This window comes from Tinamus guttatus, unplaced genomic scaffold (assembly GCF_059628265.1).
Source record: "Tinamus guttatus ecotype Peru unplaced genomic scaffold, ASM5962826v1 Tinamus_guttatus_pri_ptg000215l, whole genome shotgun sequence".
NCBI classification, from domain to species: domain Eukaryota; kingdom Metazoa; phylum Chordata; class Aves; order Tinamiformes; family Tinamidae; genus Tinamus; species Tinamus guttatus.
In genome coordinates this window covers 1789425-1805122 of record NW_028288749.1, presented here as the reverse complement: position 1 = coordinate 1805122, position 15698 = coordinate 1789425, and the positions used below count along the sequence as shown (strand labels likewise).

Sequence of the window (15698 nt, the reverse complement as noted above, 5' to 3'; positions counted from 1 at the left end):
AGGCAACCCCAGCCCAGTCCCCAAGTCCCTGCCACACTCAGCCTGTCAGGACCACTGCCCAACAGTCCCCCACGAGGGAGATCGCTGCAAAGCGGCTGTCAGATGTTCTTTGTTTCACCTACGAGGTGAGGATCCTGATCCCCAAATCTCCCAGGACCCTCTTCCAGCCCCCTCCTGGCGACACCGAGCCTGGCAAATACCTTGTGGCAAGTAATTTTACGTTATTCTGCATTTACACAAAAATAGAGCAATTCTATATTTATAGAGATTTATAGCCGGTTCCGTGCTGGAGGAGTTACTGAGCAAGGCCGGGAGCTGCGAGCGGTCCGGGCTCCCGAGCGGCCGGCTGCTTCTCGATGGGCATTTCCAACATACAAAATTAAAGGCATTCGTCTCCGTCTGGTTTCTTAAATAGATAAGGGGGGGATGGAGAGACAGTATGTACAGAGCGGCCCTGCGGCCCCAGCCCCGCGCTGGCCGCCCGGCGTCAGTGGGGCCGGCTGCTCGACTCTGAGGGCTGCCGCTGGCGGGGGGGAGTGTAGCCGTTCAGGTAGCCGTTGCTCTGGCGCTTGCTGAGTCCTCCGTTAAGAATGTCCTGGATGTGCTGCACTATCAAGTTTATGGCCACTGCGAGCAAAGACAGAGGGGAGGATGGTGTTAGGATCGTCTTGAATAAATTGGAGACAGGTCAGAGAAAACAAGGCGGCTGTGACCCCCCTCCCCTCCTCACAGGGCACCTTTCCCCTCCTGGTATCGGCGTCATCTCTGCCAGGACATAATGGCAGGCTCTGGGTCTGCTCACCTTCGTTATCTGCTCCTCTGGGAATGATCACGTCAGCGTACTTCTTGGTCTGGGAGGAAAGAGAGAACAGGGTTACAGGGAAAGCAGAGAGCTGCCATGCTGGGCCATCATTCCCGCTCTGCAGGGCATCCCTCCTCCTCTTCCTCCTCCTGTCAAGCCCAAACCTGCCAAGACATATGTTAGTGCGATGGCTGCATTTTGGATGCTCTTATTTGCCTTCTGATCTATGTTTTGAGGGCCGTGCTTTGCGCCTTGACTCTATTTCCATGAGCTCAAACAAATTCCAGTAAGGGACAGATCACCCTAATAAAACCTGAAATTACAAAAAGCCTCATGATCACAAGACTCCAAGCGTAGATGCTTTTGGGAACAACCTCCTCCCTGAATCCTGCATGACTTGGCACACAAACAAGACCTGGCATGTTGGAGCTGTGTGGACATGTGGACGGGGGCAGTTTCTGCCAGCAATATTGGCAAAAAAGATCCACTTCAGGATGCCAGTCCTGCCTATTTTCGCCTGAAGATGCCATAGCAGTTTCCTCCCCGTTTCACACTTGCTTTTATAGCCGATCAGCTTCCTGACGGCCAAGCTGCAGCATGAGCCAGCGTGCTGGGCCAAGGCTGTCACCCAACAGCTCCGGGTGCTCCCAGCTACAGGAAAACCCCCAGGACAGTGCGGTTTTCAGTGCTGAGCTGCCAGGTGCAGAGCTGGGTAACAGGAACTGCAGAGGCTGAGCGTGCTCTGCACCTGTGTGCAACTGTTGTGTGGCCTGGCCCACCACCAGCTCGGAGACGGAGCAGATCACTGCAGAGCCAGTGGACGGGGATCTGTTTCACCCTTGTTTCACCCTCCTATGGACTCTTCAGCAGGAGAGACTGGCGCCGCATCCACTGCTTTGCAAAGCTGCACGTTTACCTTGCTGGGGACTCAAGAAGGAGGCCTAACACCCAAAACTGGACCTCAATTCCCAGAGCCACATCGGCACGAGATAGGGAAGAGGGTGCTACCTGGGAACGTGGGCACCTTCTGAGGTCCACAAAAACAGATCTCTTGCCACAGAAAAAATCAGCTCTTATTTTGGGAAAGGACACAGCCAGCCACAGTGATACCTCCATGGATAAGGCTTGAGGCTGGAGGTGCAGGTTCAATTCCTACCTGTGCTGCTGGCTACCACTCCCCCAGCTGCAGCACTTTGCTGGCTCAGCCTCTCAAAGAAAAGAAATTTTCTGGTAACTCCCTCACCTGCTTGCAAAGCCTTAAAACCCAAGGTGCAGCCTCCGCTCCACGAGCGCAGCAGCCCGGGGAGGTTTGCAACAACTGGTCGTGCAAACTTGCTGCTCCCTGGGGCTGCAGTGGCCTTCCAGGTGCAAAATCCCTGTCTGGCAGGGCCCCTGCCTCCCACCCCGGCTTCAGCCAGCAGCACCCAAAGGATGTCCCTTCCCCGACCCCGTGGTCCAGCATCTCTTGAGCTGCCTGGTGTTGGTTTGGCAGGGCCTGCGCAGGGAGGGGTGTTGGATGCCTCTCTGCAGGGAACAGTGATCTCACCAGGAAAGCAGTGGCCATATAAACAGTCCCCATCTCGCCCTGCGGCCAGCACCCACCCCTCCACCTTCGGGCTCTGCCAGCACCCGCGAGGCCCAGGCCACAGCTCCTGACTGGGAGCGGGAGGGACGGGCAACAAGGCATTTTTGTCATTTTTGGCAGGCTCCGATGTGTGTCCCTCCCCTTGTACTTACTGGCAAGCAGAACTCCTCAAAGGCAGGCTTGACGAAGGTGATGTACTGAGACAAGATCTGCTCGAGGTCCCTGCCTCGCTCGCTGATGTCTCGTAGCACTGCAGGAAGGAGGGAGGCACAGTCAGGAGCCAGGACATGAACCGCTGTCCCCCTCGCCCGACGTACTGGCCTTGACCACCCTGCCCTGGGCACATGCCCCCAGGTCCCTGCTCCTCGGAGCTGCTGCCCACACATCCAAGCACATCCCAGCCCAGCATCACGTTCCCCGGCCACTTCCAAGCCTTCCTGGGAGCCAAGGACCAGCAGACTGACCAGGGGCTTCTTTTGGACCTTCCTCCCTTTTCTGAGCTCTCCAAACACACTCCAGCATAACCAGTGCCCCCCAGGTGTCCCAGGCTGTCCCTCCACCCTGGCTATCCAAGATGAGACTCTCTGCTCTCAGCATAGGCATCAGCTCTTCCAGACAGTCGAGCAGAGAGGTGCCTGGGGAGCAGAAAAGCTGAGGGTTTTGCACCGCACACGCTTCAAGGCACTGTCCAACTCCGTCTGCAGAGCTGCAGGGTGGCGCTCACCCGCCGGCTCTGCTGCGCCTCCTCACGCTGACTGCCCGGGGCCCTGCACCCTGCGTGCACAGGGGATTTCGCCAGCTCTGGCTGGAAGTCACTTCCGCACGGGCACGCACCACTGCGCTTGATTCCTGCTGACCCGGGGTAAGGGCAGAGCCGCCAGGATCACGCGAGGCGCTCGGCAGCCGCGGTGCCCTGCGCAGGGCCGGCACGACCGGAAGCCGAGCGGGCCGCGCGCCAGCCTGCCCAGCCCCGGCCGCTCTGACGGCTCCTCGTCTTCCCCGGAGCCTGGGAGCAAGCCCCAGCACAAGCAGTACGAGAAAACACAAGGCAGGGAAAACAGAGGAGGCGACACAAGGGAGGCTTTTGTTTCCCAGGCCCCACGCCCTGCTTGCTGGCTGCGGCGGGGAGACAAGCAGTGCAGCGAGGCTGGGACCAGGGTACCTCCGCGGAGGCATCGCTCTCAACGCCCCAAGGACACAGCGGTGCCTGTCCAAAGCCAGCGCGTTCCTGCAGTCAGACCTCAAACACTCGCGCGACGCCCGGCTCGGTCGGCCGTCAGCATTATGGAAGCTGGCCCAGCTGGAGCCAGCTCTGCGCAGGGCAGGCCCTTCGAGGCCGTGGGCAGGTCTGGATTTTGCTCCTCGCGCCCTGGCGGCCGCCTCTGTCATGGGAGAGTTCCCGAGAAAGGGGATGATGCGAGCCTCGCGCCCCGGACCTCAGCGCTGCTCATTAATCGAGCCGTGAGCTTCGCTTCCAGGAACGCCGTCCCCTGCTGCCAGGCGGCTCGCGAGCCCTGCGGCTCCGCCAGAGCAGAATGACTCAGACCGTGTCGCAACGCAAGACCCCAACATGTGCTCGCTACAAACAGCCTCCGGCCACGTTCCGGGGACCCCACTACGCTTTCAGTACCTCGCAAATGAAGTTTCCTTTCCCAGAAATGCCAGGGGGATGTAGAGCAAGGAGACTATTGATGCTGCTGTGGTCCTTGCAACCCTGGGAGGCCCACGAAGAGGCTGCCAAAGGCTCAGTCCCCCCTCAAGAAGCTGGTGAGTTGCCCTAACCCGGGCACAGCAGCCCCTCAGTCAGCTGGCAACAGTCCCACTGCTGCTTTGCAAAGCTTTTGCAGTTGATGGTGGCTGAGAGAAATCCTCCCGACTGGCCTTAGCCCAGGTGACGTGGGATCCTGTCCAACAGCTGCAGCACAGCGGGGTTCAGCTCCGCATCACAGTCGTCAGACAGACGATCTTGGTCTTTACTCAAGGAGATCTCTACCGATTATCAAGCCCCAAGCTCGTAGTTATAAACCAAGCCCGAAACCACAGAGCTGCACACCCCAGGGAGTGACCGAGTTCCACGCAGGGTCACGCAGTGCTGCACTGCAGCGCTAGTTAAACGCACAGACAACACCTCCTCTTCCGTCAGCCAACACGGGCCACTGCCAAACACGTGGGCTAACCCCGGCTGGGCCAGGAACCCGAGCTCCTCAGCTTGCTTTTTCAGAGAAAGGACGAGGCTCACACTGCAGGACCCCACAAACGCGCGTCTGACCTGCTAATGCGTCTCCTTGCGATGACGATGCTGTCACCTCCCCAGATGAGTCATGCAGGAACAGCGGGCAGGGTCAAGAGGGATGTGTAAAAAGTAGTTTTTACTTAGCACTGCCGGCTTCCCAATGGTGCAGGAGGCTGTAGGCCTGTCTGACAGCAGGAGGGCTGCAGGACTTTTAGCAGGCAAGACCTATCCTGTGCCAGTGGGATAGCCCCATGCACAGAAGCAGTTTGAGTCCTGGCAGACTTTAGAGAGTTTTGAACTTCATGCTCTCTTGTCACAGCACTGAGGTGTGAGGGAGACCTCTCCTCCAAGCCATCTTTTGCCCAGCAGATGTCCTATAGCAGGGGGAAGAAGGGCTCAGACACAGCTGATTCTGCCCTAAGAGTCTTCAGATGCCTTCTCAGTCTCATACACTTGTGTGTTACATGAGTGACCCCCATCCTAAAGGCTGATTTCAGCATTCATCCTGCAATTAGCAATGAACTGAATCTCAAGCCACAAAGTGCCAGAGACCTTCCTATTCCAGCTGGCAACCGACGGCCAGGCTGGCTGAGCACTGGCAGTCCTGGTTTCCAGGGGTCTTTGCCCCCAAAGCCTTCACCTTGGTGTCAAGAGACTTCATGCTGCACTGGCTGTGCTTGCTCAGAGCAAGAGACACAAGCAAATTCCCCATCTGCTCCACGCAGGATAAACACTCTTATCCTCAGAGCCCCCTCGCAGAGCACCCGCACGGCAGGTCCTGAACAGACCCCTCAGGCACTGCCTTTTGAGCAAGGTCCATCAGGCTCCACATTGTGAATGAGCTGTCACGCTGCTTTGCCCATCGCGCTTTCCTGCTGGCATCTGCTGAGGGGCAGCAGCTCCTCGTCACTAGGCTCCTGCAGAGCCAAGCAAGGACACGGCACGCTTGGCAGGCCCAGTGCTGCACTCCCAGACTAGGCAGCAAAAACCCCACTGAGACCTCAGGGACAGGGAGCCAGGCACTGCCACGAGCTGCCCAGTGCAACGTGCTGAATTAGGGATGGAAACCTCCCTAGCTCTGTGCTAGCTCCAGCAAATCCTTGTACTGATTGCAGTTCTGCTCCAGCCTCTACCAGCCCCAGGAACCTGGTGTCCAGATGGTTAGTGACATTAGCAAGCATGGTCACACGAGGGCCTCACCTCTGCGGGACAGCCGGGTGTCTGCATCCGTGTCCACAAAGAGCTTCATGCGGAAGAGGTCCCGCACCTCCTGGCTGTAGAAGGCCAGGATGCCTTCGAAGAGCACCACATCGGCAGGGTACACAGTCACCGTCTCCTCTTTCCTAGCAGGGAGGAGGAGAGTCAAAACATGCTGGCGGCAGGGAAGGCAGGTCGGGGAAGGGACGGGGGAAGCAGCAGCACTGCCAGGTGCTGCGCCGGCCCGGGGACATCACTGCGGCACCAGAGAGGCAAGCGAGGGGATAGCAGACCTACCCCGCCGTGGCGAGGCGCGTCCAAGGCAAACGAATGTTTCCTAGAAGGACAAACGGCAGAGCGGGAAGCAGCCCAGCCCTCTGCACCCACCTCGGCCAGCTGCCGCTTGCAAGTCTCCCAAGCCAAGCCAGAAAACTGGGCGGCACCTGCAGGCACCGGCAAGGGCCAGCTCGGCTCCCTGCGGGATCTGGGCAACACTCCTCCGACACCGGGGCACTTCTGCAGGAAGCGAAGCAGGGCCAGCCATACCCAATGCAGGCAGGCAGAAACAAGACTACCACATGCAAGGGGAGAGTTGCAGGGGCAAAACCACCCTCGTACTCCTCCTCCTTTCCTGGCAACTCTGATGCCTTGGAGCCCAAAATAGTTGTTAAAGCCGCAAACAGATTTTTCTGAGGAAAAGGAGGGTGGATAGAGGAAGGGAAAAGGGGCCCATAGGCCTCCTCCACTGCCGCATCTGTGTTGCTGCACGTGGGATGCAGCCACAAGGCTGTGCAGCTTTCTGGGCCCCCAGATGAAGCTTGACCTGTCCTGCACCCTCTAAGCAAGCAGCAGGGAGTATTTAGCGCTGAAGCTTTGGGCTGACACACAGGCCACCTAGAAGAGGTCCCTGAGCACCTCCCCTGCCCTCGTGTCTGGTGCATTAGTAGAGGCCCAGCAAAGCTGTTAGACCTGGAGTGGGAGACAAAGTCATAGACGGGAATCTGGACCGTCTTCCCTTCCGTGATCTCTTTGAGCGTCTTGACGATCAGCTCGTTGTCAAAGGCATCTGAGGAGAGAGGGAAGGTTACCCGTCACACTGTGCACGGTAGGGAGCACCAGCCGCACGTGGGCTCAGCCAAACACGTCGGGGGGTCCTGCTCCAGCCCTGGTCGCGGCTCCCCGCTTACCTGGGTGGTCGAAGTTGAACTGGCCTTTGAGCGCTTTGGATTTCTGCTCTGAGGTGAGCACGCGGTAGAAGCTGTCTTGGCTCACGATCACCACCTGCTTCTGGCGATAGTCCACCTCGTTCTGGCCCAGCAGCTGGACGATCTTGGAGCACACCGAGGACTGCGGGAGCACGGCAAAGGGGGTCGGTCAGCGGGCCCATGTCGCACAGGGCTCGGTCAGCGGGCCCATGTCGCACAGGGCAGACGTGCCCTCGCTCGGAGGCAGGCTCCGCCCGCAAACCCGACACCAGCTGCCTGCGGACGGAGGAGGCCGCTTTCCAACCCCAAGGCCTTGCATTAAAGGACATGAGGAGGGAACCCATGGACTCGATCAGGAAGCTCTGCCTTGGCCGCCAGAACTGGGAGGAGCAGCCACGAGCGCCTCCTGGCACTGTGAGGCTGCGGGCACCACAGGGCTGCGCGGCCACCAGCACGGGGACTGGTGACTTGCCCTTGCCACGCGCTGAGCGAATGGGTGTCCGCGTGGCCTCAAGCAGTGGAGCGCCGCACGCTGCAGCGCGGAGCCTCGGGTCACAGCCCCGCAGGCTGCTCCCGCCCCTGCTCCTCAGTCACACGAGTCCTTGGCTGCGGCGCAGCGCGGCAGCGATAACTGCAGCACCAGCTGCCAGCCGGCACGGCGGCCACGAGAGCCAAGGTCAGCGGCGGCTCCCAGCGCTCCGCGGGCCAGCTCCGTACCTGGCCAGCAATCTCCGGAGGCGGCGATAGGGAATCAGGGAGGGGAAGGCAGGCCTGGCAGCCGAGGGGAGGGCTGTTTGCCCGCAAAGCTGGAAGATTTGACGTTACGCCGGTCCCCGGGGAGCGTCTCTTCCCCTCCGGGCTGCGCTGACCTGACTTGGCTGTGACGGCCGTGTTGTGAGTCAGCCCGAACGCGGCTGGAGAGCCTCCGAGTGCCGGCTGCCGCGGAGCCAACCGGCCCCGGCCGCCTCCATGCTGCCCCGGGCTCGGGCCCCGCGGCAGGGATGGGCCCCCCCGAGGAACCCACCTCCTCCTCGCGCCGGCTGCACCCCGCAGACCGCGCTTTGCCACAGCAGCCCCGCGCCAGGCGCTCATCCTGCAGCTCATCCCAACTGCTTGCAGCACTGGGAGCCCCAGTGCCTTCTCCGCCTCCTCTGGTTTTCTGCTCCCCACATCCTTCCCAGTCTGTGTCAACCCCTCTTGCTTATCCAGCTGTATCCCATAGGTCTGCACTTATGCTCCGTCCTTCCTCTCTGAGCTCATCACCCTGATGGACAACAAAACAGACACTGGGGAAATCAGACAGCTCCTCCAAGTCTCTCCTGTCTTACGGCAACCCTGAAAGCAGGGAAGAGAGACCCTCCCATTCCATAACCCACAGCTCAGGACACCTTGGAAAAGCAGCCAAGGAGAAAGCAGCTGCAGACAGGAGTGCACGGCCTGGCCCGCATGTGCATCGCTTTTCGGGGGGACCAGAGCGGGTCCCGGCTGCCTTTGGGGTTTGATGCTCTGGGCTGGCAAGCAGCCCACACCAACACTGAGGGCACCCCTGCTCCCTTTTGTCTGCTGCGCTTGGGATAGTTGTCAGGGGCAGCGGGGGACGACAGCCGCATGGATGTCTGGCTTTCTCAGGCCCAAGCTTGGGCCCAGCACGTTGTGCTGCCCAGAGTGCTGTTGCTGGGGACTTTGTTCACTAGGACGGTTTGGGTGACATTCCCCAGCACCAGCCTGAACACCTCCTGCAGCCGCAGCACCAGCTTTTCCCCTTTTTTCGACATATGTGAAGTAGGAGGAAAAGGCCAGAGCCACAGAGGTTACAAATTCCCCTACCCACTGGGAACAGAAACTCCTGGCCTCAGGAAGCCTCCCCTACAAACAAATGACGCATGTCCCCTGCTCAGACCCCCTCTTCCCAAACCAGCACCACACACATGCGTGACCCCATTCACCAGGAACGTGAAAAACCCACTGATAACCTGGGGATGGTTGCAGGGAGCCTCGGAGAAAGCCTGCACATGCCTAGAAGGACATCTTGGCTGAGCCCAGAGCACAAAGAACAGCCCTGGATCCTCAAGGGTTGGATGCAGGGGCAAGGCACGACCCACGAGACGCACAGGTTTTCTCCTTGGCACCAAGCACACAAATGGCTATCATCTAGGAGGGAAAAGCACAGCTTTATTCTACCAGGAGAGGAAGAAGGAAGACACGGGAAGCACTGGGCAAAGAAACCCAATGCACTCTCCTGAGAGAAGGCCTACGTGGTGCAGAGGGGAAGGGACGCAGTAGAAGGGTGCTCAGAGCCCTTCCATGGACATTTATTTGAAAGATGTTGATTACACTGTGTATTTAACTCATGGCTCTAAAGGTGATGCTTGTACTGGGCTCAGAGGCACCCAAAAGACCCACCAGCAGAAGAGGAAGCAGCTGCCGGCCCCTGGCATGGATGAAGAGAGGAACTAACTCCAGCCAGAGATCACTTGCCCCAAGCCAAGACACTTCCCGCCACGAGGACAGTCCTTCATGCAGAGCAGTGTCCCCGGCCCACCACAAATACGACTGCAAGGCTGACAACAGTCACATCTTCCAGCAAAGAGAAGAACCAAGAGGTCCTCAGCACGGAGAGCACTGCCACAGTCCCTGCCCCAGTAGCATTTAGATGTGGACAGGCTTCGCGGGGGCTCTGCACGGCCTTGCAGCCCCGGGGTTGTCGTGCTGCTGGCACAGGCTTGTGGCTAAACCTGCCTCCAGCTCGGGGAGCCCCCCAGGAATCTTCTCTAAGATCGGACAAGGGAACACGGGAACTACCTTTTGTGTTTCTCTGATGTCCTCTATGTCACGGTTTGCTTTCCAGGGATCACCCGGGGCTGCATTAAAACACTCGCAGCCAGGAGCCCTGGTAATGTTGCCCTCTCCAGATCCCCTCCTTCAGCACACACACTAGTTGCTGCTTTTGGTCTTTTGTTGTACAGTTAACTATAGAGCATCTCCCTCGAGGAACTGGGGCAACACAGGGAGCAGATACCAAGTCTGGAAAGTTCTTCCAGTTTTAATGCAGCACATCCATGTGGCAGCACTGGGACTAGAAACCTGCTGCATTAGCACCAAAAGCCTGGGCCTTCACCCAGAGCTTCCGCAGGCAGGTTCACCCTTCCCGTCTGTCCCTTTGCAAGCCACAGCCCAGACAATTTGGGGCCAGTTTATTCTCTTGCTACCACTGGGCTTGGTACTGTGGGACACTGCCTGTGTGCTCAGCAGTCCTGTGCCCAAGCGCACGCAGAGGATTTGGACACGGGTTTTGTGTGGGAGGAGAACAAAACCGCAAACACAATCCCTCGCAATCCACCTATTTTAGATGCAAGATATTTTTCTAGAGTCCCTGCTGCAAATGCCACAGGCTGGAGCTGACTGAGCCCATGGGGCTAGGTCAAACAGGCTCTGCAATGAACAAGCACATATTCAGTAATAGGAAAGGGCTGACCCATCAAAACGGTCTGTGTATGAGCCCAAGCAGTGGCTGGCACAGAACAGCTAACGAGTTTCTAGTATGCATTGACACTAGCATTTTTTTTTTTTTTTTTTTTAAGACAGACTTTGTGATTCCTGGCTCTTGCCAGCCAGGAAGCACCACCAGGAAACGGTGCTGAACCAAGACAGGACTGCTGTAATTCCTGCTGTTCCCTCTCCAGCGGTACCCCTGGGGAGCCAAAGCCTCCAGATGAGTGCCAGGCTTCCCCCACGCTTCTCTGCCACCACCTAGATGCAAGACGATGACTCCAGGCGTCGCAGTAGAATTTGATAGGGAGGAAGGGGAGAAATCCCTCAAGTCACTAGTGCAGGGTCCCAGTTCTGTAATGCAAGAACCCCTATGCATAGGGAGAACTGCCTGGTAGACAGATGTGCTGCAGATGGCTGTGTCCACTGCTTCCCAACACCTTGGCCATCCCACCCTGGCTGGGAGATACCAATTCCAGGCCTCTTTCGGCCCTTTGGCTGGTTCCAAGCTGGCTAATCCTCCCAGGCAGCCAGGCCGGCCTCACACAGCTTATTTTGTGTGTTTAAAGCAGGGTTGCCTACAGGATTGAGAGCGAAGAAGCAAGCTGGCTGCTCCCACACAGCAATTTTAGTGCTCCGCGCTCTGCGTGTTCAAACAGATGCTTCCAACTTTAGGTAGCAGAGATCCAAACCGTGTGGCCACTTGGCCACGGCAACACCCCTACTCACCCTGCAGCAGCTCAAGGGCAAGGCAGCTGAAGAACACGTGCAGCCCTTTGCTGGTCTTACAAACTCCTACTTAAAGGTAGCTTTAATCAGCACCTCAGTTCACGTAGTGTGGGGAGCTTCAGCATTCATTTTAAGGGATCTCTCCATCCCTGCAACCACCCCAGCAACAGATGCTTCCACAGTTGCTTGAAGCCAACCCCAGGGAGACGCTCCAGCACTGCTACAGAGCTGCTGGGTCCAGGTGTCAAGCTGAAGGTGGTGGGGTGGGACACGAGCAGCATAAGGAGGTATCCTGATGCTTTAAAGCTCATCGCAGCAGTAACATCACCAAAACCCCCTCCAACCTACAGCCTGGCTCTGATCTCCAGGAGTCAAGAGTCTTCTGTGGGAGGGAGGCAAGAAGCTGCGAGCACCATGACCACAGGCATAGGAAGGAAATACCTTCCAAGCGCTCTGCCAAAACCTGTATTAAGGATGGAAACGCTATGACCAGGCTTGGGAATCCCTGGCAGCAATGAGGTACTCGCAGTCCTTCCTGGCTCTGGCCTCCTTGCTGAGCCAGCACGCGAGGGCACCTAACACCAGAGCATCTCCTCCCCATCAGGAGACAGCGGCTGGATGCTGCTGGGATTTAGGAGGAGGTGGGAGAGGCTCTGTTTTCCACCCCATTTCTGCTCCCAACAAAGTCTGGAATTCTTCCGAGGGCTGAACACCTTGGGAGCACTTGGGTTTCCACCTCCTATTGAGCAATGAAGGTTGCTCAAGCGTCTTCTGCTCGCTGGAGAACAGAAGTCAACCTCTGAATTCACACACTCGGTTTGCCTTTAAGAAAGACCAAGGAAACATCCTCGGGAAGGAGGGAGGGAGCTTTGGGTGCCAGCTCACCCGTGGCGCCATGGGACGCAGCAAGTTGTAGCAGGCTGCAAACAGGATCCCATCATTCCCTGTCTTCCACAGTCTCACTGCGCTGGCTCACCCGGATCAGAGCAGAGCGCATTTCCCCCCGCCTCAGGCTCAACAAAATCAGCAATGAGAGGGGCTGGGGGTGAGGAGAGGGGGGTGCCTTGGAAGGCAAGTGCCCTCTGTTCCATTCAAGCCGATGTGCTGCCAGAGGGGAGCGTTACAGCAACCACCCTCACACAGCACGAGGGTGAGTTGGACAGACCTGCCACTTTCCCAGTGGGAAAAGTGCTGCCCCATTTTCACTCTTGGAGCTTTTTGCTTCCAGACAGAGGACCCAGGGGCCAACACTGCAGCAGCCACCAGCTCGGGTTTTATCTGCAAGCAAGGCCTGAGCAGAGCAAACTCAACAGGCATCACCTGGCAGCAGCAAGGTGGGAGAGAGCCCTACTGCAGCAGCCGAGCACGACCCACCCCATGCACCTGGGCCCGAGAGACTCCACGCACGGGCTCCAGGTTTTCTTCCTATTCCTACTTCTTCCTTCAAGGAGCTGTTTTCCCCCCCGCCAGTGTATTTCTTACCACCTTTTCCTACAGGCTTTGCACTTGTCTGCTGGATTCCCTTAAACGTGCAGCGCTGCACAGCTCTTTAGCAGCCAGTAATCACTGCAGGGATGGCAGGAAAAAAAAGGGGGACAAAAAAAAAAAAAAAAAAAAAAAAAGCCCCAAACCAAAAAACAAACCTCAAAGCCAGGAGACAGGAAAAGCCAGTTAGTACCTCTCCCTGGCTAGAGAGAGCCATTTCCCTATTTTTTTTCCAGGGCAGCCTGCTGCTGAGCGTTTTCACTTTGAAGTTGCAGACAACTGTGGCGCATTGTACCGTAATCGTCGCTTTTACCTTGTGGGCCCGAAAGGCAGCGTGCGCAGACACAACAGCGGGCAGCGCCAGGCGCGGCGTTGTTGGGACAGCGGCGAGGGGCAGAGCCGCGCACCCGGAGCGGGCAAAGCCACCGCCTTGAGCGGCGGGAGCGATCCGGCTCCCCACGGCAGGGACCACATCCTCCCCCCTAGCCCTCCCCTCTTGCAGCTGGATCTTCTTCCCTTGCAGGAGAAGCAGCAGCCCAGGGAATAATAGGATACTCAGAGACACATTTTTGAAACACTGTTGGTGCAGGTTTAAGTGCAGCAGTTGGGCTATGCTGTCCCCACAGAGAGGAAAAGCCTCCTCCCTACACAAGTGGGCCCAAAGACACCAGGATGGAGCTTTCCCCTGCAGGAGTCCACATGCTCCTCGGAAAGGAATGTTTCGGAGGCGTTTCTGTTCTCGAGTCTATTCCTGCTCTCCAGAAAAATTTATATATAAATAATAGTAATAAATAAAAATGCAGCTAGGACTTCTGAGATACCCCAAATGGAAGGACACAAAAAAAAAGAAAAAAAAAAAAGGAAAAGAAAGAAAAAATAAATAGGGTGTCTTATTACCTATGCCAGGCTAAGAAAGAAAAGGGAAAAGAAAAAAGGAAAACATAACAAAAGGCGAGCGGTGAAGCCGGCGGCGCCTTTGCGCAGCGGGCGCAGGGCAGCCCCGCACGCGGCCCGGCCGCCCCCCGGCCGCCCCGCCGTGAGTCAGCAGCGCGCGGGGAGCGGGCGGAACCCGCGGAGCGGGCGCGCGGGGAGCAGCCGGGAGCGCCCCGCGGCCGGCAGCGCAGCGCAGCGCAGCGCGGCCCGGCAGCCCCGGCGCACGTGGCGGCGCGGCCGGGCCCCCCCGCCGCCCGCCCGCTCGCCCCGCGCTCGCCCGCACCTTGCCGCTGGCCGTGCCGCCGCTGACGCCGATGAGGAAGGGCTCCCCGCCGCTCGGCTGCCCCTGCTCCTCCAGCCGCTGCTCGCTGTCCCCCGCCATCCTCCTCCTCCTCCTCCAGCGCCGCCGCCGCCTCCCGCCCGCCCGCCCGCCCGCTCTCCTTCCTGCCGCCCTCCTCCTCCTCCGCTCCTCGCGGGGCTGGATTTATGTGATGAGTCAAGGGCCTTCCTCCCCGCCCGCCTCATCCCCAGCGCCGCGGCTCCCTGCCAGCCGCCTGCCGCAGCTGCACATGCTCGGCCGGGCGCCCGCGCGGGGCCGGCCCGGTTCCGACCCGCTACCGAGGCAGCAGGGAAACGGTGGCTGCTCCCCCCGGCCCCACACACTGCATCCTGGAATAGAGGTGGTTTGAGCAGGAGGGGGATCCAGAGTTAGGGTGGGATCGGGAAAACGCTCCGCAAAGCAAAGCCCACACTGGCATGGAGTTTGGGTGGGAGCAGCCAGCTGTGGAGACACACGATGGGAATCTAGGGTCATAAGTGCGAAGCTGCAGGCTGGCTGGCCCTCCTGGGGATACAGATCTGGGAATCAGGCAGATCAATGAGCCACCAGCATCACACTGCTGTGAAGAGGGCAAACATCCCACCAGGATGCTTGAACCGAGTAACTGAACTGTGTGTGCAGTAAAAACGCAACCAAGGGGACTGTTCCCAGAAAGATGAGGCCAGGTGGGATCACCTGGCACGGGATCACAGGAGACCACAGCAGGGCCTGCAGGAATCACTTGTGCTTAGCCTAGGGAAGAGCTGGCTGCGGGGACACACGATAACCCCCTTCTTCAGGTGTGTAAGGGCTGCTGCAAACAGGCAGGGAGCCCATTTCTCTCGCCCCTGGGCATTAGAACAAGTCACCGGCGTTAACCGCAACGAGGGCAACACCAGGGGCATTTTGAGAAGGGTTAGGGCATAAGAGCTGTGGCATACGTGGTTTGAAGAGAATAAAAACTCTCCACTAGGATTTTTGTTAAGCCATGCGCTGGCCAAGCTCCTGTGTTGAAAGCCTTGGGTAGAGTGATGCTGCTTTGGGGCCCGAGTGATGCCTCACGAGCCCTCCCAGTGCTGCCCACACGACTGCTGAGCATTTCACACAGCCCAGCGTGGTGACACGGGTGTGGAAACGGCGCCAGGAGGGCCCCCAACCGCAGCCTCAACGCTGGGGCACAGGAGGAAAGGCGTTCCCAGGAGACGTGGCCCCTGCCTGCCCACCTGCTCTGCTCCACCGGCGTATCCCCTCACAGCACGCCCGCTCCACGCCGGTGCCGCACGAGGAAGCGCTGGACGCAGAGGCAGCAACGCAAACTTCCTGCGAGGGTGGAATTCCCGTGGAATTCCCACAGTCCCGTGCAATCTTCGGCCCTGGCCACAGGCATAGTTTCTGGCACAGCACCGGGCCCGAGAAGCTCTTCGAAGTTCCTCTTTCTCGCCCACACTCTGACTCACCCGCATCTCGGTGGCAAAACCCATCCACGGCACAGTGACCTGCAGCTGAGGTCCTCCTTGTGCCTACGCTCAACGCGAACAGCCTCTTGGTCAGCCTGTCTGGAGAGAGGCCAGACCGTGCTCACCCTTGAGCCGTGTCTCCACGGGATGCCCAGCGTGGCACTGTCTCCAATTCCCCCCTTTCCAGCCACATGCTCAATGCATGGAAGGGGCAGACCCACTTGCAGATGGAAGCAGCACATCTTGCTGCACTTGTGCCCTGGA

The 15698-nt window shown here is 58.6% G+C and overlaps 1 protein-coding gene across 1 annotated transcript; it reads right to left on the bottom strand.

Annotated features, from left to right (window-relative positions):
- Positions 1 to 231: 231 nt before the first annotated feature.
- UCK2 (uridine-cytidine kinase 2) lies at positions 232 to 14075 on the bottom strand. The gene is made up of 7 exons (XM_088524840.1): positions 13942 to 14075; positions 7005 to 7164; positions 6787 to 6883; positions 5821 to 5963; positions 2540 to 2637; positions 803 to 851; positions 232 to 627 (listed from the first exon to the last, which is right to left on the bottom strand). The coding sequence occupies exons 1-7, from the start codon at positions 14038 to 14040 to the stop codon at positions 488 to 490; spliced, it is 786 nt and encodes a 261-aa protein (XP_088380966.1). The 5' UTR covers positions 14041 to 14075; the 3' UTR covers positions 232 to 487.
- Between the last annotated feature and the right edge of the window lie 1623 nt (positions 14076 to 15698).

Excerpts from the sequence above, each read along its gene's own strand:
- UCK2 (XM_088524840.1), bottom strand. The coding sequence starts at position 14,040 with ATGGCGGGGGACAGCGAGCAGCGGCTGGAGGAGCAGGGGCAGCCGAGC. Across the intron at positions 6,884-7,004 it reads GTTCAACTTCGACCACCCAG|ATGCCTTTGACAACGAGCTG; the intron begins GTAAGCGGGGAG and ends CTCTCTCCTCAG. Across the intron at positions 628-802 it reads CAGAGGAGCAGATAACGAAG|TGGCCATAAACTTGATAGTG; the intron begins GTGAGCAGACCC and ends CTTTGCTCGCAG.